Consider the following 27479-nt stretch of genomic DNA (forward strand, 5'->3'; position numbering starts at 1 on the left):
AACATAAGCCAGAATATGTCTTGTCGCATTGGTATCACAAGTTTGGAGCTTTCTCAAGTTGTCCCGTCCAATGGCTTGAAGCTATGGAATGCAAACAGTGCAAATCGACTGTACCATCATTTCCTAGTTTCCTCCTCGTGCAGCTCAAGTTGCCGTACATACAGTATGGACCATCAGGAGTCAATAGGGACCATCTAACTGTTTCTTGCTGGCATGGCGGGTGTGGACGATGAACCACCTGCAGGGGTCCATCATTATTACACCAGAGAAGAAGTTCCTTGGGACATCCAGAAGTAAGCATGTTTTTTGCGACCGCATATTTATGGCGGAAACGAAAAGAAAGGAGAATAACTAATAACACTACTAACAACATCGCGTTAGCTACTGGGCTCAACGCTACAAGATATTTTCTAAATATGACGACGGTGTCTGGTTGACTGACGATGCCTGGTTTGGCGTCACACCTGAGCCAATCGCCAAGTAAGTCGAGTGCATCAATGTAATTCACTGTCGGGTTCATTCATTTATTGATCACGATTTCCTTCTTTAAGGAAAATAGCACAGCACATGGCAAACGCTGCTCCAAAGGACAGAAGCGTACTTGTTGACGCTTTCGCTGGTGCTGGTGGTAACACGATCGCCTTCGCACAGTCCGACAGATGGAAGAGAATATATGCCATTGAGAAAGACCCTACTGTTCTCCAGTGTGCGAAACATAATGCCAAATTGTATGGCGTGGAGGATAAAATTACATGGTTCGAGGGTGATTGTATGCAAATTATCAAACATCAATTGAGTGTATTGGCATCGTACAGCGTCGTTTTTGCCAGCCCGCCTTGGGGAGGTAAGCCAAATGATTATTGCATTCCACTGGAACCTCCCTAACCCGTCGTATTGACTATTTTATCTCAGGCCCAGGATATCGCGCTGATGATGTGTTTGACTTATCGACTATGCAGCCATACTCGCTTGGTACTCTCTATTCCGAGTTTTCGGCATTCACTGAACATATGGTGCTGTTCCTACCCCGAACATCTGACCTGAAACAGCTTGCTACAATAGTTCACAACAGGAAGAAGGCGTTAGTCATGCACTATTGTATGGATGGGGCAAGCAAGGCGCTATGTATTTACACTGGAGGCTTTAATGAGAAATGGAAATGATTAGCAACATTGTCCTTTGAAGATTACTTGTAATTATATTCAAGTGAAAACTCGGATTATACTCAAAATGAAGTGAAAAGTTACAAAAACGCTGGCCAAAAATTTTATATCACGTGACCTAGATTTCCGCCGCCTTTTGCCTTCTCTCTCACTCACCTTTGTATTCTCCCCAAGTCCGGGTCAACTCCTGTTCAATACTCCCTTCTATTCCAACCTAAGGACATCGCGGCATACAGCGCTATCCAGTGACAAATTTTGGTCTCGATGTTAACCAGTCTTTCCCTGCCAGTAAGGCAAACCCGCGTGAATCATCTCGCGCTTCATGTCGACTAAATCCACATTCCCCCGGAAAGCGATTTCCTCTGACAAGCCTAAGACAAACGAGCCAGCGTCAACAAAAATGCCGCATGCAACTGGTTCCGAAGTGGTGGAGTCTGAAGATGAGGACTTCAACAATGTGATGCGCCAAATGAATGCGCCGACAAACGAAGCCTCATTCGACTTTCTACAACGAGAACTCGAACCGGGAGAGAAGGCGGATGATGCGGTGGACTATGAGGATATCGATGACGATGATCTTCCGGACGAAGAGCTTGGGTTTTCGAACCTTGAGAACGGGGATGGAAAAAAGGCGTCGATTCAGGACGACTGGAGCGCGATGGAAGGTATGGAAGGCATTCTGACTGCAGGGGCCTTAGACCAGCACCCGGTGGGCGATGAGCTCGACGATTTATTTGGGGATGTCCCATCGTCACCTGTAGGTGGACATGCCGACCAGAATGACGAATTGCCACCAATCGGATCTGAAGCTATTTCCTCTCTCGACGTTCTCGATGTAGCATCTCCAACCAAAGAGAATGACACAACGGAGGTTGCGCGTGGAATGGATAGGGGCTCTGTTATGGCTCCTACAGATATGGACGCGGCAACGTTTAAAGAATACCAACTCCAACAAGCACTTTTTGCAATGTCATCGTACGGACCTGACAATCCGCCTGCGCCACCCGAGAACCACGAGGAACTTTTGGCATCTCTTTGGCCCAAATTCGACCGAAATGCTATGCCGCGATTTCTAGAGCTTCTACCTCCGAAAAAGTCACATTTTGCAGGGAAATCTCCCTTGAAGCCACCGAAGCGAATTGTTCCTACAAAACTTAACCTTGAACTGGCTCAGGACCAGGAACGAGCATTTCGTACTACCGGCCAAACCCTGAAGCGTGCATTGGATTTGGAGAATACTTCCATTGTCGTTATTACTCCTCCTGCCGAGGCAACAGGTGGTTCAAGTGGTAGTATGGATATTGATGGTGATCTGGACGAGGAGCTTCCCGGCGGAATTACTATGCAGGACTTACAATTTATTTGCGCCGATTGGGATATAAAGACTCCAGTTACTGATAGTGAGGAGGAGGAGATGAAAACCGTAGTAGAAGTCAAACCCAATGAGCAACCCGGTGCGGAAGATGATGACTGGCTGTTTGAGACGAACCGCCCAACTAAGAAGCGTAGGCTGGACAAATCACCAGCGGACTACATATCAAGCATGCCGATCGATATGCCCTTGTTTGACGATCCAGTAAGTGAAACTGCGAGGCTTGCGAAGAAGATACAGATTGACCTGAATGACCCGTATCTATTGCTTGATGAGCGTCCTTCGGAAGCAGCTTTACAAGCCCCCAAGCGGTTGGGGACTGTGAACCGAGATGAAATTGCGGGGAGCTTTACGAAGCGTTTAATCAAACGATATAATATCTCCAATGACGATGCTTACGATATGCTCAAAGAAAACCATCAAAACAAAGTCAGAAGCACTCTCGGGAGTGTGGCGCTTGAGCACAGTTTGCCAGCTGTGCGCCTCCAATGGCCGTACTACAAAACGAAACTCGCGAGACAAGAGGCACGATCTTTCCATCGCCCGAGTTTGAGCTTTTACCCCAATTTACCTATATCATTCAAAAAGCCTCTCCATATTAAACGGAAGCATCAGAAGGGCAAGGACGTCAAAACCTTGTACACCTCAACAAAATCCCTATCTCTCTCCGATAATTCGAATGTTCTTTTACTGGAGTATTCTGAAGAGCATCCAACTATGATGTCGAATTTCGGAATGGGCAGCCGTTTGATCAACTATTATCGACGAAAGAATATGGAGGATCCTGCTCGTCCCAAAGCGGAGATTGGTGAAACGGCTGTGCTATTGCCCCAAGATAAAAGTCCGTTCTCCATATTCGGGCATATTGATCCGGGAGAAACAAGTGCCGCGATTACGACTGCAATGTTTCGAGCCCCCGTATTCCAGCAAGAACCAAAACCAACAGATTTCCTTGTAATCCGCAACAGCACTGGGATTGATGGTTCGAGTTACTATATAAGGAACATTGAGAACCTATATGTCGTTGGACAGCAGTTCCCTTCGGTCGATGTTCCGGGGCCACATTCGCGGAAAGTAACCACGGCCTCGAAGAATCGTTTGAAAATGATCTGTTACCGGCTACTGAAAAGAAACAAGAAACACAGAGTCAGTGTCGCTGACATCACAGAACATTTTCCTGAATCCAGTGACATGCAGAATCGACAAAAGATGAAAGAATTCCTTCAATTTTCAAAGGATCATAAAGAATGGGAAATGAAGCCTGGAGATCCTATCCCAGATGAGGATGTTTTGCGTGGCTATGTTAAGCCAGAAGATATTTGCCTTCTCGAAGCTATGCAAGTTGGTCAGCAACATCTTCACGATGCTGGCTATGATCGTGATGAAGATGATGCGGATGATGACGAGAAGGAAGGCGAGAGTTCCGAACAACAGCTTGCTCCTTGGAAAACGACACGTAATTTCTTGCTTGCAACCCAGGGTAAGGCTATGTTACAGCTACACGGAGAAGGAGATCCTACCGGTCGAGGCGAAGGGTTCAGCTTTATCAAGACTTCCATGAAGGGAGGGTTCAGGGCTATAGGAGAAAGTGTTGAAGATAAGCTCGATGCTCAAAGGCTTAAGGAGCTTGGCGGTCATAGCTATAATGTTGCTCGACAACAAAAGTCCTATGAAGAGTCGATCCGACGTATCTGGGAAGCACAAAAAACAAGCTTATCCTCGACGATCGAACATTCAGATGAGGAGAGTGACATTGACCGCGATGAGCCAGATGAGGTATTTACCAAGCCAAGGGCCAGGTCAGAACGACCTACGCCAGGGTTAGGCCGACGAGACGACGAGACGACCAGCCAATTCAGCCGCATGAGCACGGCCAGCCATACTGGCAAGGTTATGAAAATTACCCGTAAAGTACCTAACTCTAAAGGTGGTTATGATGAAGTGCAGGAAATCGTGAAGGATCCGCGCGTGATCAAGCAATACGTCAAGCAGCGACATGAAGCCGAAGCGCGAAACTTAATGTGAGCATTCTCGTTACCCGGTTGCTGTAGTGATAAAGCTAACGTTTGTAGACTGGGGGATATTAAACCGACGGGGGATCCTGAAACGGATGCCCGACGGATGAAACAGTGCGTTCTGTCCAGAGTTCCATGCAGAGAGAAAAAGAAAAACAGATCTGGAGTCTCCCTTGTCCAAGCTAAACTTAGTTGCAATTGCATTATCCTACTTGATGCTCTGGTTTAACCCTGGAAAAAGACTCTGGAACTTTTGCATTAAACTCTGCATGTTTGACCCCTATAGTTATTCCACAACGAGCTAATATGTTGCAGGTTGCACCTCGAGCTCCAACGCCTTCAACGTAACAAGGAACGCCGTCATGCCCGCGAAAGACAAAAAGGCATTACCTCGGATGTCGCGTCACCCGGGGGTGCGAATTCCCCCACTACCGCCGTCCCCAAAGGAGGAGGCACCCAAAGGAAATGCGCAAATTGCGGCCAGGTCGGACATATCAAAACCAACAAAAAGTGCGCGCAATACTTGATTTATTAACACTATGCCTAAATTTCCCTTTGGCCCACGGAAATGAGAACTTTTTTCATGATCCTGGACTGCAACAAGTCCATGCCCCTCTGTACACCAACACTACAACTCTTTTAATTCGCCTTCTCTTTCCATTTCGTCAAGCTTTTACATTATATATATATATATATATATATTTGTTGGAAAAAAACTAACTCCTGGCCCTTTATCACGGCGATCGACGCTCTCTAGGCTATGTCCCCTTTTAAACGGTACGATGAAAGCTGAAGATGGCCTTGCCGGTTCCGCATTTGCTATGGGCGCACCTCCCGCGATCTAGAAACGATTGTGAGATACTTCACTCTTGCTCCCTGGGTTTGTCGACATTTATGCACCCTAACAAAGTCGAGAAGTCGGACTCCGCTCTTCAAAAGGCTAGATTCAACTTTTCAACCTAAGCATCCTCCAGCACTCGACAACTGTACCCTCTCGTGTTCGCTCAATACTCAGTGTGCCATTAACTTCTTTCCAGCTTTGCTATCCCTCTGCTCTATTTCCAGCCTGGAGAATGACCAAATGCTTCTCTTTTCTTTTTTCAAATTTCCTCATCTCTGCCGCCTTAAACATTTCCCAGCAGCGTGATGCAAAATACTTGTGTCATTGGCGCTCTCCCTCTTAACTTTTCCTCTAACTTTGTTCCAGAAATAGTTGTCTTTGCATTTTCGCAGTTGTCTCGTCTCACTCTACATACCCAGCGGCGTTAGTTATTTTCGACTTCTGTTTTCTCTTCTCTATGTGATTTTTGATTCCCCCATGTGGGTTCATAAATTGGGCGCGAGTCTTCTAGGGGTTCATAGGCGGGAAAGGTGCTTTCTTCATTTCTAGCTTTCCACTTGCCGGCTGTCCATACATATTTTATACGATCCACCGCCACTAGAGTGCGGATGACATCTTCATGGACGGTACGGTCAAAGACAACAAAGACATCATTTAGATCCTTGAGATGAGTTACAACTTAATTCAGTCTGAAACCTATCTAACAGCTTTTACGAATACGCCAGTAGCCAAGCGGCGAGTGTCTTCTGAATTATCCAAATTTGAACTAAAAATAAAATCACTCTCTGGTTTCTATGCATGATAATGAGTGGAGGAGATAATGATTGGGCTAAATGTATTGGCCAAACGAGTGACGGCCAACATAAGGGGCTCGCATCAAGTAGGCTAACAAACTCGGGGGTGTGGTTTGTACTGTACTGTGCAAAATGCAAAAAATCAGACTTATGGCAATGAAAGGATGAAATATTCCCAACAATATGGGGTAAAAAGAACGTCTCACTGCTGATATCTCGCAAAAAGACTGATGGCCCGTCCTATCTTAGTTCAACGCTCACCATAGCCGATTAATGATCTCCCACGATCGGTCTCAAATCCAAGTAGAAAATCTTTAGGTCTTCGGTATGTATACCCCAGAAAGGCTCCCCTCTTTCTCAAGTTGAGCGCCTGCCGCCCAATCGTTTCGTCACGCAAAATCTTGTCTCTGGGTCTCTTCTTCTCTTTCTTTTTCTTGTGGCATTTTTCTTGCATATTAGCCTCTAACCCAGCTCTTGCGTTCTGTTTCAATATTTCTTTCATGCTTGCAGTTTGAGGGCCATCCGTTTGGGCTCCGATATCCATCACATGAACCGTGCGACTTGAATCCGGGTTATTGGCTACCAGGTCAGGAGCTTCGGTTTCAGGGTGATTATCCCCATAACTCGATCCATCATCCACATCGCTAATCGGATCTTCGTCTTCGAAATATTTTGTGTCTTCCCAGTTTTTTACTTTTGGAACAAACGGTGGTTTACGGTAATGGAGCTCTTCCCATCTAATGCCTTTGAAAAAAGGGTGCTCTTTAATATCACCAGCGTCATCCGGATAAACATAGTACCCCTGATAATTCATGCTCTGCTTATCTGATGGCCAATTGAGGAGCCCACCAGGAAGTCTTTTTGAATGAACATAGTCATTCAGCATATATTTTCTTGAGCAAAGCCGGTATTCCTTTTCCTGAAGCATTTGTCCAATGAGGTCGATTGCTTCAGCCGAAATAAGCCTGTCCGAAGGTTTTTCATGCGGAAAGTACAGGGATTCGGCGTGTTTCTAAGACAAATTAGAAGTTTTTTCTTTCTTTCTTTCTTTTTTTTTTTTTTTGAAAAATGGAAAAATTCGCTCAACTTACTAATATCTTAACTTTTGTGTCATGGCGAGTCTCTGCAGAAAACGGTGTAAACCCATATAAACACTATTAGCGGTTAGTACAAACTTCCAGAAGTAAAGAGGAAGCAGCCTAACTACCTCATAGAGAATCACGCCAACACTCCACCAGTCACACCTGCCGTCATATAGATCGCCGCGTATAACTTCGGGTGCCATGTATTGACTCGTACCCACTACGCTTCTAGCAAGCTTCCTCTTTTCCTTTCTGTTTCTCCATCGCAAGATGTCATCGTTCAGGCCAGGTCCCCAAATTTCGGCTGGGCAATCTTCACTTGATCCAGAGTTCACAGACGACCTTTTTCGATCCTTCTCACGCTGGCGTTCCACAGCCTTCGCAAATTCTTCCCGATCCTGGGAATCCCCTTCGACATGAATACCCAGTTTTTTAAGCAAAGAATGCCTGTGATTATTGAAATATGACTGGTCGTGGGACCAATGACCGTCGAAAGCAAGGCCAAAGTCGGAAATCTTCAGATGCCCAGATGCGGATATCAGAAAATTATCTGGTTTCACATCCCTATGTATCCACCGGAGTCTATGAGCTTCTTCAATACAAAGAACCATCTCTGCCACATACCATCTGGTGACATCTTCAGAGAGGATATTTTTTCGAATAAGCAGTCCCAGGAAGTCCCCCCCAACCATGTAATCCATGACAAGGTACAGATTATTGACATCCTGGAAGCTCGAAATGAGTGGCACAATCCACCTAGATTTTTCGGAGGCAACAAGGAAATCTCTCTCAGCGCGTAGATGCCCCTCTTGGCAGTTCCTTAACATTTCAGATTTCCGAATGACTTTCATTGCGTACACTTCTTTTTTCATTTTGCTTATATCTCTTCGACGGGATCCTCTTCCATCCACTGCAGATCTCAAGACGTCGATCGTGCTAGCTTTTATATAACTCAAATCACTCCTGGAAGATGATTTTCTGGACTCTGTTGCCGTGGTTTGAGTTGCCTCTGTATTTCTTTCTTTAACAAGTCGCACGACTCCGAAACTGCCTTTCCCGAGGATTTTAATGACCTCGTAGCCAGCAATAGAGACGCTCTCGCCGTTTCTGGGAAAATTGGAGCGAGATTTGAGGACACGCTCCTGGCGCAAGTACTCAGATTCTTGCCTGTTCCATCCTTGTCTGGCTTTTGCTCGCTCTTCTGAAGTGAGGGGCAATGAGTATAATCTTTCCTCAAATTCACGTTGTCGTTTAGTCCGTGGTGTTTCGCCCGAAAAAATGGTATTGAAATGCGTTTCAAAAAATATTTTTGCTGTTGCAGTAGCCTCCACTGTTAAGATTGAAGGAACAACAGGTGGTATCTCGTGAGCACGCGGCAATTCCTTTCTATGGCTAGCCGAGACCAGAACACTTTGAACTTGCGCTTGGTTATTAGTGTCTATATTTACCGGTTTCATAAACTGCAGTGAAGTAGGTGAGCCGTCAGATGTGGGATTTGTTGACTGGCTGAGCGGAGACGAGCCACTCCCACTTTGAGTGGCGGTGGAAGGATGAGAGTCATTTTCCCTTTCATGAGGAGGGTCTGAATATCGGGTGGCATTGGAAGGGGATAGAACAGGAGCTCCAGGGATAGTAGGAATTCCGGGCCTGGACCGTAGGTTGGCACGATGAACTACTGTCGGCTGGCCGAAAGTCATTGAGAATTTGCGGGATATCAGATGTGACAGGCCAGATGTCGAATGACTCTGGCGAACTCCGAGTTCTGGATATTTGTCATTGGTTCCCGTGCGGTCAAGAGTCAGGTTGGTATCCAAGTTATTTTCTTGACAGGGTCGTGGTTTCTCTCGATCAACATATGGTGATATAGCTGCTAACTGCGATAATACCCTAGCAGATCCTTCGCCTAATGATGTTGCAGCTGGACTACGGGTCCCCAATTCACTGGAAGTAACTTGCAATTGCCCGAGTTCATCGGCTGTAGTGGATTGAGTAAAGGGAATGGGATCTCGTCCTGGGTTCCCCAGACTCTCCTGCCAAAAGCCTCTTCGCGTGAGGGATCGAAAGCCCTTGCGATCTAACTCACTGTCAGCACCAGCACAAAATGATGAAGATAGAGGATCCGTACCACCACTTCCTCGAGTCTTTAGCATAGATAGCAGGCTAGAGCTTTTTCTTTTGAAAAATGCCTTCACTTTCGCCTTGCCGACGGGATGCGCCTGGACACTGTCTGAGGTTTCGGTGGGAGAATCACTGCGCACGGTTTGAGTATCTCCGTCGAGTACAATGACTTTATTAGCAGTTAGAAGACCCAAAAAACTTCTGGACGTTCGTATCTTCCTCTTTTGTCCTGGCGTCATAATCTAAGTGAAGTCCCGCAGTCCTTCATGCGTGAACGAGTGTCAGTGAGGCGAAGCTGGAGGAGGCCAATACCTCCACATTCGTATGGAATAATAAAAAGACAAGTATGCGCAATAACAACTATAGTTCTGTCAAAAAGCAATAAGAATGTCAATCGTGTGAAGTATTGGCGAAATGCAGACAAGCGAAGCCAACTGCAGTTCGGTGTATCAAATCAGAAAAAGGACGCGCTCGTGGGATATATACATTTTGGCCGTTAAAAGGGGAAGAGAGACCGGGGTCGTAGCAAGCAGTTGCAGCCGATGATACCTAGATACCTCCGGCAGTTTCCAGAGGCGTGTTCCGAGGTATCCAGGGCATCTAGGGAAAGCAGGGCCGAGACATGTACAGGAAATGGCCGGAAGGAGGATCACTGCTATCTCATCGTGGCCATTTAAGCGTGCAAGCAGACAACTCGATTGACTCTTATAAGGGCATCCATAAATTGTCATAAATAAGGCGGCCCAGCTGTAGAAACCAATTTCGTTTGTTGCATTTTTGATGGAGACAGTCGTACTCTTAGACCTTCCTTAGAAAAAAAGGCTGGTAGCAGCCAACTATTGCTGGTCGTCGCAGGCTCGACCGAGTATCAACCTCATGATTCATCTATCAGGAGGCAGTTTCTCATCGTTCCTGACATTCACCGTAGCTCTCTCAGCGCCATATCATGATGCTATCCCCTGTCCTCTTCGCGTGTCGTCCCCCAGCGTTCAATGTTGAATGCTGGACATCTTTGTCACTATCCATTGGACTTCTCCGTTGATGTTGAAAGCAAGAGTGACAACACGAAGAATACTAGTATCGGTGGCCATCCGTTTTACTTAGTCCGCTCTAGACATTAGCCGAATCGATCGGATTAGATTGGGCAGAAGAAAAATCCATGATGCCTCTAACCGTTCAGAAGACATGGCGGCAATTTCAGGATTTCGCATTTGGTCGAGGACGCCATTTTAACCGGAGGAGGGTTTACAAACTTAATAACAAACATCATGCTCTCGAGCAATACTAAGAAATATACCGAGATGTCTATTGTAGGACCCAAGTACGAAAGGAAACAGTAATGTTTAGTGAGAGTTTGGGGCCGTGAGTCAAGAGTAGCTAGGTAGGATGGAGTCATCACGTGCGAAGAGCCCCTGAACGAGAGAGACGAGAGATGCACATCTAGAGCAGTCCTGTCAACATATTACATGGTACAAATGCAAGAGAATTTACTTAGACCTCAAGTGCCATTATTAAACTAGAGATCTATAAGGCAGCGCAATAAACATAACCATGTACGAAGTACTCCCTCCCTCCGGCGCGCTATGAAGGCACAAATGAACTAATTTAAGATTCCAGTTGCGAAATTCAAAGGATAGAGAGAAATTAAGTAATTCGGAAGTAGTATAACCAGCTCCTTTGCCAACTCCGTTATGATATCATCGTCTCTGATAAATGCCCAGCGCAATGTACAAGTTATCTAAGGTGCTTTGACCCAAGAGGCCAGAGGGAAATGGACTACCAGAACATTAAATAACTCAAAGGGAAGAATAAAAAGGCAACCGAAGAAAAAAGAAAAGAAAAATCCAGGGGTAAAGGAGGTCGAGAGAGAAAATGGACAGATATAACAAATATGGCCAGGTCGAAAACAATAAGTTGGCCGAATGATGAACAGGAAGCTTTTGGAGAAGACAAATGAACCTAAAAAATTTCAAGAAAAGGGAGGACCACCACCTCTTTCTCTCCCTCTATTTAATGTCTAGAAGTTTGACATCGAAAATCAGTTTTGAGTTAGCGGGGATTCCTGGGAGCGATTGTTTGCCGTAAGCAAGATGTGATGGAATTGTCACTCTTCGTTCCCCTCCAACTGACATGCCGGGGATGCCGATGTCCCAGCCTTTGATCACTTCTCCGTTGCCAAGCTTAAAGGAGAATGGTGGCCCCTTTTTGTTTGCTATATGAGTCGACCGTTAGTAATATATTTCAAAAACTGTTATTTAATACCGTTGCAGGACAGAGGTTGGAAGGAAATACGGGGGACACACCATCAAAAACCTTGCCATTTTCAAGTTTTCCGATATATCGCATGGATACCCGATCTCCTTTCTTGGCAACACGGCCAGATCCAAGCTTCCTATCATCAAGTATGACTCCTTGGACCTCCTTGACGCCGAGGGTGCCGGTAGCAGGTGTCTTCTTATCTCCATCCTTCTTCTCACCATCCTTCTTTGGAGGTGAAGGAGTAGGGCCTTGCTCAAGCTTTTTGGCAAATTGAACCTTTTTGTCGGACTTGGCTGGCTCTGATGTCTTTGCCGGGATCTCCACGGCCTCGCCATTGTTTTTCTTCAACTTCTTCTGCTGCTTCTTGCTAAGCTTTGTCACGCCGTTAGTAGTTGGCTGGGATCCCGATTTGAGAGCTTTTGACATGAGGTCGTCCAAGTTAGCACCTTCATCCCCGGAATCTTCGGCGGGGCGTTTCTTTCCCTTCTTCTTGGCGGCAGCCTTTTCAGCTTCCTCTTCGTCAGAGTCAATCTCCGTGATACGGGGATCATCCATATCATCCAGCTCATCGCTCTCCTCGTCCTCATCCATCAGATCCAATTCGTCTTCATCAGGACTAAGATCGTAGTCGCCATATTCGTCCTCTTCATCACTACTATCGTCCATATCTTCGTGATCATGAGAGGGCATGACATAGTTACCAGTAATGTAAACAGAGTGGGTACCAGTGACCTTGAAAAAGATGCGTTCGTGCTCTCCAACGACGAAGTCAAGGGGTTGTTGGCAAGTCTATGAAATAGTTGTATGGTCAATTCATCGATAGGAAAGAAAATTTCCATTTTAGAGGATTCCGAACAAACCTTTGTAGGATCAAGGGTGCAAACAACGACCTCTTCCATTTCAAGTCCCTCAGAAACGTCACTGTCACTGTCATCATCACCAGTAGCCCTATCTTTACCCTTTATTAACTTCGAAATAGCGGCTTTGAGGTCGACATCCTCTCCATTTGAGCCGTCATCGTCAGAATCTTTCAATGCAGCCGCTTGTCTAGCTTGCTTCAACTTGGCAGGGTCACTAGGTCCTCCATTAGACTCGTCCTCCGAATCTTCCATGTCTTCATCCTCGTCACCATCCTCATAATCATCATCGTCCGAATCATCCTCAAGATCCATTCCTGGAGGAGGGCGGACGATCTTCAATGTCGCACGTGGTGGCTTGCCCTCCGTCTCGGCATCAAACTCAGGTGGAGCATCGGGGTCGATAGCAGCCATTGTGACGCGGAACTAATAATAAGATAATGTAAATATTATTCGATGAGTAAGACATAAATAGCTTTAGGTGATATGTATAAACGTTAATGATCAAACAAGACATACCATAGCAGAGGCATCTGCTCCGGCAGGTATCATGATACCGCCTGGCGGCACCTTCACGGCATAAAGAGCAACTGGGTGAGTTGAAGACATGTTGAACTTAGTGAAGGGGTAAAGGGAAATCAATGCCGTCGGAAACCGGAGGGAATGTCTATGGCAACACCTCGGAGGGAAAACCGAGACAAAAGCTCGAACGAAGGTGGTTGCTATGCGAGAGAGAGGAACGGAAGATTGAAGAAAAAAAAAATATCAACAGGAGCAAAGTTATGGAAGTTTCCGCACAAAATTTCTAGCCAATGACAAACCAGAAAATTTGAAAAGCGGGGATTTCCTTACACTAGTCTTGTTTTAGGTTAGGTCACAATCTTGGAGGATTGATCCGTTGGCGACACGCGCTTATCAAATTTATGCGCGCGCTTATCTAGAGGCTGTCGCCGATTGATTGTTAATCATGTGATCACGCTTCGCCTCTTACGTGCGGCAACGCGAGCTCCCAACTCATGATTTCCAACCGCGGGCTTGTCCCATCCCTTGACTCTGCGCATTATGCTAGCGATGGTGTTGCTGGATATGCCGTTGTTCTCTTATATGCCCCAATATGGGCTCAAGACTAGAATCAGGCTCTAATGCGGTGCGCAAGAGAATCGAGAACCGTGAGTCATACCTACCTGTTCTATTTACACCCATTTTCTTTTTCTTTCGCTAATCGGTTGCTATAGATGTATTTGACAATGAAAATGGAGAAGAATATGAGGCGTCAAGCTTCGGGGGTTTTGGCGATTATATCAGACGCAAGAAGCTCAAACTCCAGAACCTTGACACAGAAATCCGTGCCTCATCGCCGCAAAACCCACCTATATTCCGTGGAGTGGTAGCACACGTTAATGGTTACACACAACCTTCTCTGAGTGATCTCCATCACTTGATCGTGAGCCATGGAGGAGGGTTTCTTCAATATCTGGATGGGAAAACGTCCGCCACTCATATAATTGCAAGCGCTCTAACTCCGAAGAAACGAGAAGAATTCCGCAAATATCGCATTGTGAAGCCTTCATGGGTCGTTGAAAGCGTAAAATCTGGACGTCTTTTGCCATGGGATGGTTTCAGGGTAGTAGATGAAGGGCAGTCCCAGAAAGTGTTGATGTTCGGAGGTGATGGCCAAATACAAAGTCAGGCGAACACTCAAAATCGAAGCTACCGCGATCAAACAAATACGAGTTTGTATATATCTCAAATGAAATCCAAACCTACAGATGCCGACGACCCTATGGAAATCCCTAGGGACGCTGCCTCGGCATACGACGGGGTTATAGGTGAAACTTGGTCTTCCTCACAAAACGAACACCAGACAGTCCTGGATGCTGCAATAGCTACATTTCCTGCGCCTGAATCCGACCAGAAAATCACTGATTCTGGTTCTCCTACAAAAGCAGCAATTCTAGAGTCACCCGATGAGGCACGGATGGTTGAACATGTTATGCATCCCGAGGCCATTCCTAACAAACAGCAAGGAAACGACGCCCATTCCTCAATGACTCCGGAGATGTACAATGCACAGCTTCTTTCAGCTCCTCATATGCGAAATTCAAGCGTCGTTAACCCAGAGTTCATACAACAGTTCTATCGTGAATCCCGTCTTCATCACCTTTCTACGTGGAAGGCTGAACTCAAGGCCAAACTTCAGGCTGCCGCTCAAGAGAAAGTCTCATCGCGCAAAGGGAAGAAAACTCATGTTTCTGGGGCTCGGAAATACATTCTGCACGTAGATTTCGACAGCTTTTTTGCTGCTGTGTCTTTACAAAAGCATCCCGAACTAGTTGATCAGCCAGTTGCTATCGCGCACGGCACTGGCCCTGGGTCCGAGATTGCGAGTTGTAACTACCCGGCACGTTCATTTGGTATCAAAAACGGAATGTGGATGAAAGGGGCACTACAAATGTGCCCGAACTTGAAAGTGCTTCCTTATGATTTCGCTGCATACGAGGAGGCTAGTCGAAAATTTTATGATGTCATACTTTCGATCGATGCAGTTGTTCAAAGCGTTAGCATTGATGAAGCTCTTGTAGATATCACAAATCTCTGTCAAGACGCTGTTGGTTCCAGGGGCCGGGATATCTCGGAAGACTCGATATGGCGGGAGCAGGAGAAGGCCGATGAGATTGCACAAAAACTGCGTGATTCTGTTAAGGAGCAAACTGGCTGCAATATCTCCGTGGGCATTGGTGGGAACGTGTTGCAGGCCAGGGTTGCATTGCGGAAAGCGAAACCGGCTGGACAATTTCAACTCAAGCCGGACGCAGTTTTAGATTTCATAGGAACCCTTACCGTGAAGGATCTCCCTGGTGTGGCTCACAGTTTGGGTGCGAAACTCGAAGAACTTGGCGTCACTTTCGTGAAGGATATCCGTGAGCTTAGCAAGGAAAAATTGATATCTAGTCTAGGGCCAAAGACTGGGACCAAGCTATGGGATTTTTCTCGAGGAATCGACAATACAGAAGTGGGATTCCATCCCCCTCGAAAATCGGTATCTGCTGAAATCAGCTGGGGTATTCGGTTTGTCAACCAAGCGCAAGCTGAAGAATTTGTCCAAAGTTTATGCGACGAACTCCATCGAAGACTTGTTGAGAACCTCGTAAAAGGAAAACAGTTGACCATGCGGATTATGAAACGATCGGCAGATGCTCCTTTGGAACCTGTTAAACATCTCGGACACGGCAAATGTGACACGTTTAATAAAAGTGTCAATTTAGGGGTAGCTACTAATGCCAGCGATATCATCGGGCGGGAGGCAATTTCAATCCTAAGAGGATTCAAATTCTCTCCAGGTGACTTGCGCGGCCTTGGGGTTCAAATGACGAAATTAGAACCCGTTAAGCAGAATAATGCGAATGAATCGGAACGCACCCAAAAGCAGATTAGTTTCAAACCAGCAAGTCCTCCTCCGCAACGAGAAACGCCGATAGATCCTGATGAAATCAGCACCCCGCGGAAAGAGGACACGATTAGCGATTATTTGCCGAATTCCTTCAAATCTGCTCCAGCTTTAGCCGATACCTCCCAAAAGCCATTGAATCTGACAGGGACACAATTTGTGATGCCAACCCAAGCCGACCCAAAAATGCTTGTAGAGCTACCAATAGATATTCGATCGAAATTTGTTCCTCAGAATCCCATTCAGGAGCCCCGGAGTCATGATAGATCTCCACATAGAGGGATGCCATCTCCAGTTGCACATCTACCGCCTCAATCACAGCTAGATCAAGAAATGCTCGCTGAGTTGCCTGAAGATGTTCGAATGGAAATCCTAGGTTACTATAAGCGACCATCAAGTCCTCACCCGGAATCACCTCAACTTGGCACCCCACGGCATAATAAACCTGCCATCTCAAAAGCTATCAAGAGAGCTACCACTCCAACAAAACCACGTGCTGGGCGCGGACGCGGACGGCCTAGTAACAAACCCGTTGGGAATAGTACCCTCATGCAATCTAGTTTCATTTTTACACGGCCTTCAAACGAGCCGACCACGGTCCAGGAACACGTGCGCTCCCCTGGCTCGCCTCATATCGAAACCGACGGTATTTCTTCAGATTTCCTTGCTGCGTTGCCAGACGATATTCGTCGGGAAGTACTCGAAGAGCACAAACGATCGCGTCTCCAAAAAAGAGCCGGCCTCAACCTACCTCCCCCGACCCGAAGATCCCTTTTCCCCAAGCCAGCTGCGCGAGTATCAGAGCAAAAAACGATTAGCCTCCCTCCTCGCCCGGAAAAGCCTACCTTTACATCTAAGAAACTCTCATCTCTCCCAGAGCTGCGCAAAGCCTTGGACGAATGGTACGGAGCTTTTGAGACTGAGCCCCCATATGATGAGGATGTAACTACACTGGCGAAGTATTTGAAACGTGTGGTCCTCGAGGAGAAGGATATTGCGAAGGCAGTTGCAGTGGTTGGGTGGCTGTCATGGTTGATTGAGTCTTCGACCCCGGAAGAGAACCCGCCAAATGAGGCTGGAATCTTACCGGAGGTGGGTTCGTTTAGCACCATCAAGGGTAGACAAGCGAGAGAGGGTTGGGATAACGCACTGCAGAGCCTTCGTGATAATATTAGCGATGCTGTCCAAGAAAGAGGCTTACCCCCTGTTGAATTTACTTGAACAAGTCCGATTTAGCTGTGCTATCTATCACTGCATATCTGTTGGATAGGTTGTTTTCTCTTTTTATCCTCTCCTATTCTCTGGTCAGACGCAAAGAATCCGGTATAAACATCTTTGGAAGCCCCCAAAAATGATGCATTCGATCTCTGCCAGTGTTCAAATTCGGCGCTCATGATTATGGGAAATGGGGCAAAATCAGCACTTGAACGAACTTCCAGAAGCGGACACACATATTCCATAAATTTTTCGACCCATGAATGCTCCAAAAAAAAATCCACCTCTCGATACTTAGCTCAACACAAGGAGGGCACCGGACTCACCGTTTTTGAAATGCCAATATATTCACTATATTACAGCATGCCCACCACCTTCTAAATCCCAGGTTCTTCGATGTAAAGGGAGGATTGGCCCACTCAACAACAACTCGTTCAAGCCTTCCATCGGTGGCTAATGATTCTGTTCATAATACGGTATTTTTGTAAATATTTTTACCCTGGCCCAAAACATCGCTTGGCGAGAAAGGAACTATCAGAAGATATTATTTACAAAATTGAGCTTTTTGACGGAAGGGGCAGCCAGCCTGGAAATGCGATTCTACCCTGTGAAGGCAAATCACTACAAATCCTCAGAAGCGGGTGACTGAGGTACTTGAGAGAATGGCCCACATCCTCGCAGGGCAGTGGAAACCCTTCCCCTGCTGCCCAATCAAGGGGTTTATGATTGGATACTTCTCTCGCTTCCTGCCGATGAGATTGTTATTTATATATAGCACACAGATATTTCATATATAGAGTACGGCATAACTTTGATGAACTTAATCCGTCCACATTTTATGTATTAAAGGACAGTGAATCTATAATATAAACTTTCTATTTTCTTGCACAAAAATACCTTACGGCACGCAAAAGCATCAATTAATCCTCTCCCAAAACTCAGGTACAGCTCTCAATTTTCTCTCTTCCTCGCTTTCATTCCCGTTAAACTTGCATTGAAGTCAGGAGATACCTGCAACTATGGGGTTAAACTCGAATTGCGGAATAAAGGTATCTTTCTGATTGAAGTGTATTTGGAGCCGTCATACATAACATTTCCAAGGACTATGCGCCTTTCTCTCAGTTTCTGTTGAAGTCGTTCCATTTCCCATCACTTATTGACGGTCAATGTGCTCACAGCTTCAATGCGCATTTGGGAGGATCAATTTCCAAACGAGTATTTCCTAACCAGTATTCAAAGTCAGTCCTACTCTCCCGTCTCTCCCTCAAGCTCATGTCTCCGAAAAAAATAGGCCCGTCGTTTATCCTGTTGGCGCATCCCCTGGCATGGAAACGAAGACCCTCTACTCCGTAGGGAAGAGAGCATTTAAATGTGCGCTAACTAACCAGCCCCCAGCTCCTCTAGATAGTCACAAAGGCTGGAGAGAGAACAGCAATAATATTCGCAGGCAAAATCATCGCCAGTGGTGATCGCTTCAGCATATGGAATGAAATTCTAGCCTGCAATACCGCCCAACTTGGCACTTTTAACGGATCAGGTGTTGATTCGAATCTTCTCATTGTCCTCCTAGAAGACAACGAGCATTGCATATCTACCAAACGGGGACCAGTGCAGATTCTCGTGCAGTCGAAACCGGGATTCGATTCAAACTGTGCAGAGTCCATGCCCTTTGAAGGGAGGCTTAAGGTGTGGGCGGGGCGAGGCCAGCTTGACTTGCTAGTGCGGGTGTCACAGGGCGGAGAACGACAACGGGGAGAGCTAAAATGCTTACCGACCTTGTTTTTTTTTAAGTCCGCGCCATGGCAGGGCGACATGTAGCGTGAACAATTTCAAGGGCATTCCTTGCTGGGCACCTCTTTCCGTGAGCGTGTTGGTGGTGTTTAAATAGACAGCAGCTCGTCCTGGAAGTGACTTTTGGATGAACACGCGGACAACTGCTCCCCCACATACAGAGGAGCTTCGGAAACTCGCAACACAATTAAACAAGAATTGAATCTGTAGGCATTGGCCTCGTGAATGTTAAGAACAGTATTGAACCGCTATACCTCCTTCCTCAAGTGAGTATTGAGTTCATTGCTGTCCGTGTTCCTATTTCTATATATCGTTGCCATTTGATATCCCACGCATAGAATAGAATGTCTAATTTTGAACTTCATGGTTTCATTTCCAGTTCCCGGCATCTCAACATTAATATATCTATTTCCCCCTGCAGCCATCAGTATGGCAGCGAATGAATCAGGTAAGGGAGCCGCTTCTAACTAGCCCTTGAAAAGCCCACACCGAACTCTGATAAATATACATATATTTTACCCCTTTTCTTAAAACTCAGCTCCCGTGCATTATGCCATGCTTCTTTACCCGGGCTTCCAAGCCTTGGATGCTTTCGGACCACTCGACATCCTCAACATCGTAGCTCTGGAGAAAGAGATAAAGCTATCCCTCATCGGCCCAACCATGGACCCTGTCAGTACAAAGTCACCGATCCCAAACACCTACTCCACCGGCTCAACCTCCTACCAATCTGTGGTCCCGACGCATACATACGACGCTCCGCCAGAGGACATCGACGTCATCATCGTCCCGGGGGGAGTTGGCTCGAGACACGAAACCATCAAGCCCACGGTCCAATTCCTGGCCGAGAGCTACCCACGCGTCCGTTATCTACTTACCGTCTGCACAGGGTCGTATGTAGCTGCACAGTCAGGCATCCTTGATGGCAAGAAGGCGACAACGAACAAAATCAGATATGATGCCGTGGTAGCGAAGGCTCCGAAGGTGAACTGGGTGCGGCAGGCGCGGTGGGTTGTGGATGGCAATATTTGGACATCCTCCGGTGTTAGTGCGGGGATGGATGAGATGTTGGCGTTTGTGCAGGAAATCTATGGAAGAGAGTTGGCGGTGAAGGTTGCGACTGTTATGGAGTACAATTGGCATGAAGATTCGACGGCGGATCCATTTGCGGAGTCACCCTTGGTGAAGAAGTATGGGTACTAAAGCTATCTAGGTGTCGTGACGGACAGATTGCTTGCGAAAACACATGCGGTTGTATATTATGATATTCGATTGGGGTAACGGTGGAATTGGTCGAATACCGTAGTTTATCAGAGTTGCCGTGTATAAAAATCTTAATATTATTGGAATTATCATGCTTGGAGAGTGGATGGAAAATGTGGCGAGTGTGCAGTCTAACCACTCCCTTTCTAATTAATCTTCTAAGGAGTGCTTCAACTTGCACGCTTCAAGTCTTCAGTAAAGATCGAAATTGCTTTTCAACTAGTGATTCAGACAAGCAAAGAGTTAGCGGAACATCCGCTCACAAGCAGATCAACGAGGGATTGAGGATATCGTGCTTGAAAATGGGAAGGTGAGCACAAACAACTCGTTTAAGAAGACAGAGTGAGCCTTATTACACTTCTAAATTCACATAACAACTCCCACCTATTGTTCGCAACACCATGATCCCGTCTACCCCATATGGTGTGCCCACCCTCTCCAAAAAGGATATTGGAGGTACCCTTTCTTATCTCAGTTCTGTTGATAGGTGCCACTGCAGGGTAAGGTGTGGTGATCTTAACAGACTAGTATCTAGTTCAGGTGACAAGGAACTGCCGGTGATGAAGTTACCAATACAATAGGGAAATATGACTAGAGAGCAGCTGAATACAAGAATAGGCCAGTGAGGTGAAGACCGTCATAGTCTCTGACTGCATATATATAGCCTTAGAAAAAATAGGGGTTGTTCATTCAGCTGCAACAGATCCATTGTAAGTAAAAGATATAGGTTAATTGCTTTCTTGAACTCTGTTCTTGACCTAAATGAGAAGTTCGGTCAAAAGTACTCCGGACCTCTCTAACTAGATCAGAGAAAATAACACCACCAACAGGCAGAATTCAATTTGCCGCCAAAAACCGGATAAAAGAATGATTGAAAAAAAAAAGGAAAAGAAAAAGAAAAAGAAAAGCTTTCTGTATACACGCTGTTTAATATGTATATGTATATACCTATATCAGAGGAGACATTAATCCGCCATTGTATCAAAAATATAAAATAAAGTAAAAAAAATAAAAGAGAGAGGAAGAGGGTTGAATAGGAAAGAAAAACAAACCGCATCCCCAAACCGCGGAGCCAGTAGGAAGGCTACTCTCTATCTAACTATTCTACATACAGTTAGTTATCCAAGTACGTAATGAATGAATAAATCGAAATGATCGAAGTCAGCCAACCCCCCACACCCCCAAACCCAAACGGGCGGGTTTGTTTGATATCGATGATGCCGATGAGGCCGGTGCCGCACTTAACCGATAAAACGCCAATCGTTGAGATAAGGTAGGGATTACGGATGTTATTCCCTGTTTGGAGACAAGCGTTGCAGCCTTGGAAGCTGCGTCTCTGCCGAAACAAAAGGCAGGCTGGAATTGGGCCAGTAATGTTCTGGAGTTTGGTGACGCATGCGCGGCGATTTAGTACGGCATGTCTCTCACCACCGCGTCAAAGGCGCCGGCGACGTACTTCACGTTATTGGTGGTCACTGCGGAATAATTGGAGAGCGGTTAGCTGAGGGTTTTTCAATTTAACGAATTTTTGGGGAATGAAAAGATTTCTTTTGTTAAAAAGAAATAAAATAATGGTAAACAAATGATAAAAAGGAGGAGGGGGCGGGGGGGGAAGGAGACCCCTTACGTCCAGAAATCGACGCTCTCCCCGACTCAAGCATATAGATATGATAGTCTTCCCTCAGGGTCTTGATCTGCTTCTTGGTCAGGCCGGTGTATGAAAACATGCCGATCTGATTGATGATATGGTCCCAATTGCCGGGCGTGCCTAGACGGCGTAGCTCATCGTACAGCGCGCGTCGCATGGATTTTATCCTGCTGCTCATGATAGACAGGTCTTGTTTCCATTCGATAACGTTGGCGGGGTCTCTGAGGACTGCAGCTGCGATTTTTGAACCTGGAGGTTTTTTATTTGTTCTCGCGTTAGTTATGTTGTATTATATATATACGGACATCCATATTCCGTTAATTTTATGTGTTTTTCTTTTCTTTTTAATAAAAAAAAATAAGAAAACAAAACATACCATAAGCAGGCGGCATCGAAATCTCCCCCCTTTGCAACTCAATGAGCTGGAACCTAGCCCTTCTGGCCGAATCCTCGGTGTGGCACACGAGATGAAAAGCCCCAACCCGCTGCCCATAGAGGCCCAGGTTCTTGCTAAAGCTCTGTGCCACACACATCTCCATCCCACGCGCGACAAACTCTCGCATGGCCCAGGCGTCATTATCCAAATCCCCCGACGCGAAACCCTGATACGCAGAGTCGAAGAATGGGAATATTCCCTTCCTCTGACACAGAGAGGCGATGGCCTCCCACTGGGCCCTGGTGGGGTCAAGACCCGTGGGGTTGTGCGCGCAGGCATGCAGAAGGATGACATCCCCGCGCTGCGCGTTAGCTTCCAGTGTGCGGATCATGCCGTCGAAATCGAAGGAGCGGGTCTGGGCGTGGTAGTATGGGTAGAGAACGGTCTTGATGGGGCTTCCGGTGGAACTTGAGGCGACCAGGTCCCAGATCAAATGGTGGTTGGCCCAGGTTGGGTCTGAGAGCCAGATTTTTCGGGTTGGAGTAGCGGACGATGAGGATGGTGAGATCAGACGAGGGAGGTGTTCTTTGAGGAAACGAGCACCGAGATGGTTTGCGCCTGTTCCCGAAACCGTTTGCAAGCTGGCAATGCGGCCTTTGGCAATGGGGCAGCTGTTCCCAAAGACCAGATCCCTCGCTGCATCCACGAATGGCTGGTACCCTTCAATAGGAAGATATTCATGGTCAAACGTCGGATCTTCACACAGTTGTTTTTCGACCTAGATTTGCCAAAGTTAACGGCACCATTCGCAGCAATTCACGGAAGCACTTCTTTCTCTTTCGCCTTTCACCTTTCCCCTTTCCCCTTTCCCGGCTTGCCTGCGGTTCCAATACGTGGGAAGGGAAGACTTAGCTTGACTGTAGATACGTACCTTTCTCACGATGTTTAACCTCCAGCTCTTGGCCTCATTGTCTCTGTACACTCCGGCTCCAAGACTGACCTTCTGCGGCGAAGTGTCAGCCACAAATTGAGCCATGAGTCCGAAAACCTCATCATATTGAGGGATTTCCAAGGTGCTGAACAGGCTTTCTTGCGGTGCAGGAGCCATGTTCAGATGTTGATTTGGTATGTGATTCGATTATAATTGTAATCTTAATATATTTTCTTTCTTTAATTCTGTTTAAATAACAACCAGAAAATTCCACACTGTTGCCCTTACAGATTTAGAAAGATTGATTCCGAGGATGGGGAGTTCAAGCAAGTTTGCCAGCAGTTGTCTCAATCTTCTCCCCTGGAAATCTGAATCAAGAAGTCCAAGAACTGGGAGAAGCATTTAGGATATTATCTTGCCTTTAAAAAATAATAATAATAATAAACTTTGTACCCTTTTTCCTTTCCCGGGGGCGGATGTGTTGCTCCTTTAACCAAATTTTGCCAGGTATCCACAACTCCCAGCGAAGCGAAAGGCCACCCATATTGTCACATAACAGGCCCGCTCCGCGCACCTGTACTTGCTGCGTCGAGGGAGTGGGCTAGCATTTTAGACCCAGTGCTGCCCCGGCGCGTGATCCGGGATATAGGTAAGGGAAGCATGATGATGGCAGATAAGCAAGTTGGTCTTGGAGTCATCGATGCGAGCGAGCGGCAAAACCCAGAGTCCGGGAGCTTCTTCTGGCTCTGAGCCCGGCTGATCTGCCGTCCGGCGGTTGCAAAGGACGCATCCGGCTAAGTTGCATCATGTACAGGTACAGGGACAGGTACATGTATACTGTGCATGCAATGGATGGATGTCAAGCCCATGCACATGCAATTCGCGCGTGTCAACCAGCCTTACCCGACCGAGTTCACCGTTGTTAGTTAGCGAGTTACTCTTGCTTAGCGTTACGAGATTAAAAGCCGTTGCTGTTGGCCCGTATATATCCACGCCCACCCCCGCAGAAACCGCAACCAGACCTGTCCTGTGTCTGATGGTAATGGCCTTCAATGGGGATGTAAATGTAACTATGCCTTCGTTTGCGGGGAATCCGCGGGTTTCTTCCGCATCTGTCAGTTGTTACGTCCTAAATGCTTGCAACCTGGGCAAGTTGTTGCTCGCCGGCAAGAAGCTAGGTATGTAGTATTAGGTATACATCATTTCATCATATTCTGTGCTCATTGCACCATGGAGAAGAATGTCATTTTCAAGATACATCCTCCTCTCCTCAAACAAATCAACGGAAACGGCCTTTCTTTGTGCATTGCAGTGTCCAGTCGGCTTTGCAATGTGCTCCCTCTCACATCAACTGCCCGGAGTCGATTGATCCATTGGACCCTCCCTGCTTTCATATTCCCCCAACTGGCAATGCCTGGAATAACACACAAAAACCCCAACCCTGAGGCCTACCTTTTCTCCGGTCTCTTCGAAGAAGATACGAGTGCTCCCTATGCAGGAGGTAGATGTATACACATGTACACAGTACATGCCCATCTTCGCTTCCAGCTCCATCTGTCCCAATGCCAAATGCCAAATGCCGAGGGAGACTAGCCTCGCCGGCTATCCACGGCTGCCGTTGACCAACAAGCGCCGCAGAAAAGCTTCCTCGCAGAACCGGAAACATCTCGATGACGGGGGGTTACAAGCGGGACCAGTCCAGCCCATTCTTGGGTATTACAGCGTATTCTCTGGATTCTGTGGCCTCCAAGTCTGTAACCGCTGGGACGGATATCAAAGATAAATAACTAGTTAAATAAATAACTATGTAAATAAATAAAAATTATCAGCCGTACGTGGTTAGTTAACTAGCGGTCCACTGATGCAGTGACGTAAGTTTGCAGCTTAACCGGGCTGCTGGAGCTAACTTAACTAAGTTACTTACTATCCCTTTGTCTGGCCACTAGGCACAATTAGTGCAATACAATTAGTGTAATAACTAAGCTGTTAGTTCAGAAGTACCAACCAATAATTTCTCATACTAAATTCTATGTAATCTGATTTGTTGATACAAGATCCACACTCTCATATTTTCTGCTTGACACATTCTGCAATCTTGGAACCTTCTCATCATAATTTATCCACTCTGTCCACTCTGGGATAGCAATATGAATTCTACAGGTGATTTTCAATTCTTCAATGCTTCTTTTAATCAGATTAACTGATATTTTTTATTAGATAGTATAAAAACAGGTGCAAAGTGAAAATGATCTCTCAGTTCACTTTTGGCATCCATTCCACCTCTAGAGAGTATTAAATTCAATTCTATGCAATCTCTACAGCGGCCTCCAACAACCAATCTATCCAATATCAATCCAACAAATTCATATGCTCTATTCTCTCTCTATATCTCAGAGATTGATATTCAGAATATTGTCTGTTCCACCAATGCCTATGCAGAGATTCAGATTTCAAAGAATTCAGTTATCAATTCTTGAAATTGGCAGCCAACTACTTCTGCAGAAATCAAGGTATTTCTTAGACAGATTATCTATATGGGGGTACATAGATCTCCAGCAATTGGAGATTATTGGAATAAGAATGATGCTCAGGGATCACTTCATTCATCAAGATTTCACATTGGACAAAAGCAATTTGAGCAGATTAAGAGATATATTCATATATTCAATTCTTGCAGATCAGAATCATTCTATTCTTCCTTCATATAGAAGCTAGAGTCTTTATACTCCAACTTTCATACAGCATGTCAGAAATACTACAATCCAGGTTCAAATCTCTTCATTGATGAGATGATGATTTGATTTTTTGGATGATTCAAATACACAGTTAAAATGCCTCAGAAATCAATCAAGCAGGGATATAAGGTCTTTGGACTAGGAGAACAGGGCTATCTTTGGACCTTTTTCATGTCTCATGATAATCTCTGCATAAGTACAATGTTTCGGACTCCAGGATTAACCAAGACTGGATCTCTTGTGGTGGAATTGATTGAACGGCTGCCTGTATTCTTGCAGCACCTCAATCAGCAGCAGAGCTCTGAGCAGCAGAGCTCTGAGCAGCAGAGCTCCGAGCAGCAGAGCTCCGATCAGCAGCACCCCGATCAGCAGCACCCCGATCAGCAGCACCCCGATCAGCAGCACCCCGATCAGCAGCAGAGCTCCGAGCAGCAGAGCTCCGAGCAGCAGAGCTCCAAGCAGCAGAGCTCCGAGCAGCAGCACCCCGATCAGCAGCACCCCGATCAGCAGCACCCCGATCAGCAGCAGAGCTCCGAGCAGCAGAGCTCCGAGCAGCAGAGCTCCAAGCAGCAGAGCTCCGAGCAGCAGCACCTCAATCAGCAGCACCCCGATCAGCAGCAGAGCTCTGAGCAGCAGAGCTCCGAGCAACATCTAGAGTTGAACAACAGTAAAGAGGTTGCTGGCTACTCAATTTATATGGACAACTACTTCACCTCTATTGCTCTATTTCATTATCTTTGAAAGCAAGGAATTGGAGCCTGTGGAACTACCCATCCTGTCAATCTACCACCTCTTCTACAAGAATTGAAAAGCTCTGGATTATCTGCTCACATTCTCTTCAATACTCTGTGTATTATCTCTCAAAATGAAGTTCTCTATCTTGGATGGAAAGATAATAATATAGTATTACTACTGTCTACAATTCATCTGTCAGACAGCTTTGTTGAATGTGTCAGTGTGACGGGTTAGCACCCGTTAGTAGTTAACTTATGCAACCAACCCCCTATCGCCCATTCGCCCTCTCACATGCTCTTGTGTACCTACAAAACACCCCTCTCCTCGCGATCCTGCTCCGCGCTTGTGTAGTCTCTAACAATTCCTCCACATAACCTCTAACATTCTTCCACTTCATGCTCCACTGCAGTGCAACCCCCAATATTCTTCCATTTCAATCCTTCTTCTATAAGAACTCCCTCATACAACCCCTTCTTCTGATCTTCTTTCTCTTTCTTTCCTTAATCAATTCATAAACTGTTATCAGAATAGTGTCAAGTCCATTGATATTGCCATTGAAACAGATCATACAAACTGCATAGACAGTACAAACAGTTTAATCTGCAACATCAGTAACATCTGCTTAATCAGTGGCACATTCATTACATTACAAATCAATTCATCTGTGTCAGTCTGAGTGCCTCATATTTACAATCACATCTAGATGCTCAAGTTAAAGTTTAAGAATAAGTTACCTAAGTTCTATGAAGCTGCATCACTGTGATAGTGCTGTGAAGAAGTCTGAGTGCTTAGAAGTCCACAACTGTGTGTCTGTGAAGAGGCCAGAGTGTCTATAA

The 27479-nt window shown here is 46.1% G+C and overlaps 9 protein-coding genes across 9 annotated transcripts; 6 read left to right on the plus strand and 3 right to left on the minus strand.

Moving 5' to 3' along the window:
• Positions 1 to 213: 213 nt before the first annotated feature.
• HCBG_00939 (trimethylguanosine synthase) lies at positions 214 to 1186 on the plus strand (the record flags this gene model as incomplete). The annotated part of the gene is made up of 4 exons (XM_045427989.1): positions 214 to 293; positions 382 to 480; positions 552 to 844; positions 913 to 1186. The coding sequence occupies 4 exons, from the start codon at positions 214 to 216 to the stop codon at positions 1161 to 1163; spliced, it is 723 nt and encodes a 240-aa protein (XP_045291964.1).
• Positions 1187 to 1360: 174 nt separating this feature from the next.
• On the plus strand, positions 1361 to 5085 carry HCBG_00940 (transcription factor TFIID complex subunit Taf111; the record flags this gene model as incomplete). Its single annotated transcript, XM_045427990.1, has 3 exons — positions 1361 to 4556; positions 4608 to 4664; positions 4866 to 5085. The coding sequence occupies 3 exons, from the start codon at positions 1486 to 1488 to the stop codon at positions 5083 to 5085; spliced, it is 3348 nt and encodes a 1115-aa protein (XP_045291965.1).
• A 1350-nt stretch (positions 5086 to 6435) lies between these two features.
• On the minus strand, positions 6436 to 9985 carry HCBG_00941 (serine/threonine-protein kinase cbk1; the record flags this gene model as incomplete). The annotated part of the gene is made up of 5 exons (XM_045427991.1): positions 6436 to 7197; positions 7393 to 7831; positions 7892 to 9341; positions 9393 to 9554; positions 9943 to 9985. 5 exons carry the CDS (start codon positions 9983 to 9985, stop codon positions 6436 to 6438), a joined length of 2856 nt encoding a protein of 951 aa, XP_045291966.1.
• Positions 9986 to 11039: 1054 nt separating this feature from the next.
• Positions 11040 to 13110, minus strand: HCBG_00942 (FK506-binding protein 1A; the record flags this gene model as incomplete). The annotated part of the gene is made up of 4 exons (XM_045427992.1): positions 11040 to 11597; positions 11689 to 12433; positions 12505 to 12927; positions 13021 to 13110. 4 exons carry the CDS (start codon positions 13108 to 13110, stop codon positions 11392 to 11394), a joined length of 1464 nt encoding a protein of 487 aa, XP_045291967.1.
• A 505-nt stretch (positions 13111 to 13615) lies between these two features.
• HCBG_00943 (uncharacterized protein) lies at positions 13616 to 17170 on the plus strand (the record flags this gene model as incomplete). Its single annotated transcript, XM_045427993.1, has 2 exons — positions 13616 to 13670; positions 13737 to 17170. 2 exons carry the CDS (start codon positions 13616 to 13618, stop codon positions 17168 to 17170), a joined length of 3489 nt encoding a protein of 1162 aa, XP_045291968.1.
• Positions 17171 to 18489: 1319 nt separating this feature from the next.
• On the plus strand, positions 18490 to 18982 carry HCBG_00944 (uncharacterized protein; the record flags this gene model as incomplete). The annotated part of the gene is made up of 2 exons (XM_045427994.1): positions 18490 to 18513; positions 18569 to 18982. The coding sequence occupies 2 exons, from the start codon at positions 18490 to 18492 to the stop codon at positions 18980 to 18982; spliced, it is 438 nt and encodes a 145-aa protein (XP_045291969.1).
• Positions 18983 to 19384: 402 nt separating this feature from the next.
• Positions 19385 to 20302, plus strand: HCBG_00945 (DJ-1/PfpI family protein; the record flags this gene model as incomplete). Its single annotated transcript, XM_045427995.1, has 2 exons — positions 19385 to 19403; positions 19494 to 20302. 2 exons carry the CDS (start codon positions 19385 to 19387, stop codon positions 20156 to 20158), a joined length of 684 nt encoding a protein of 227 aa, XP_045291970.1.
• A 1323-nt stretch (positions 20303 to 21625) lies between these two features.
• On the minus strand, positions 21626 to 23542 carry HCBG_00946 (aspartate aminotransferase; the record flags this gene model as incomplete). The annotated part of the gene is made up of 4 exons (XM_045427996.1): positions 21626 to 21693; positions 21846 to 22115; positions 22243 to 23020; positions 23174 to 23542. 4 exons carry the CDS (start codon positions 23348 to 23350, stop codon positions 21626 to 21628), a joined length of 1293 nt encoding a protein of 430 aa, XP_045291971.1.
• A 703-nt stretch (positions 23543 to 24245) lies between these two features.
• On the plus strand, positions 24246 to 24960 carry HCBG_00947 (uncharacterized protein; the record flags this gene model as incomplete). The annotated part of the gene is made up of 3 exons (XM_045427997.1): positions 24246 to 24351; positions 24486 to 24674; positions 24812 to 24960. 3 exons carry the CDS (start codon positions 24246 to 24248, stop codon positions 24958 to 24960), a joined length of 444 nt encoding a protein of 147 aa, XP_045291972.1.
• Positions 24961 to 27479: the final 2519 nt, after the last annotated feature.

This window comes from Histoplasma capsulatum (genome assembly GCF_000150115.1).
Source record: "Histoplasma capsulatum G186AR genomic scaffold supercont2.1, whole genome shotgun sequence".
NCBI lineage: Eukaryota > Fungi > Ascomycota > Eurotiomycetes > Onygenales > Ajellomycetaceae > Histoplasma > Histoplasma capsulatum.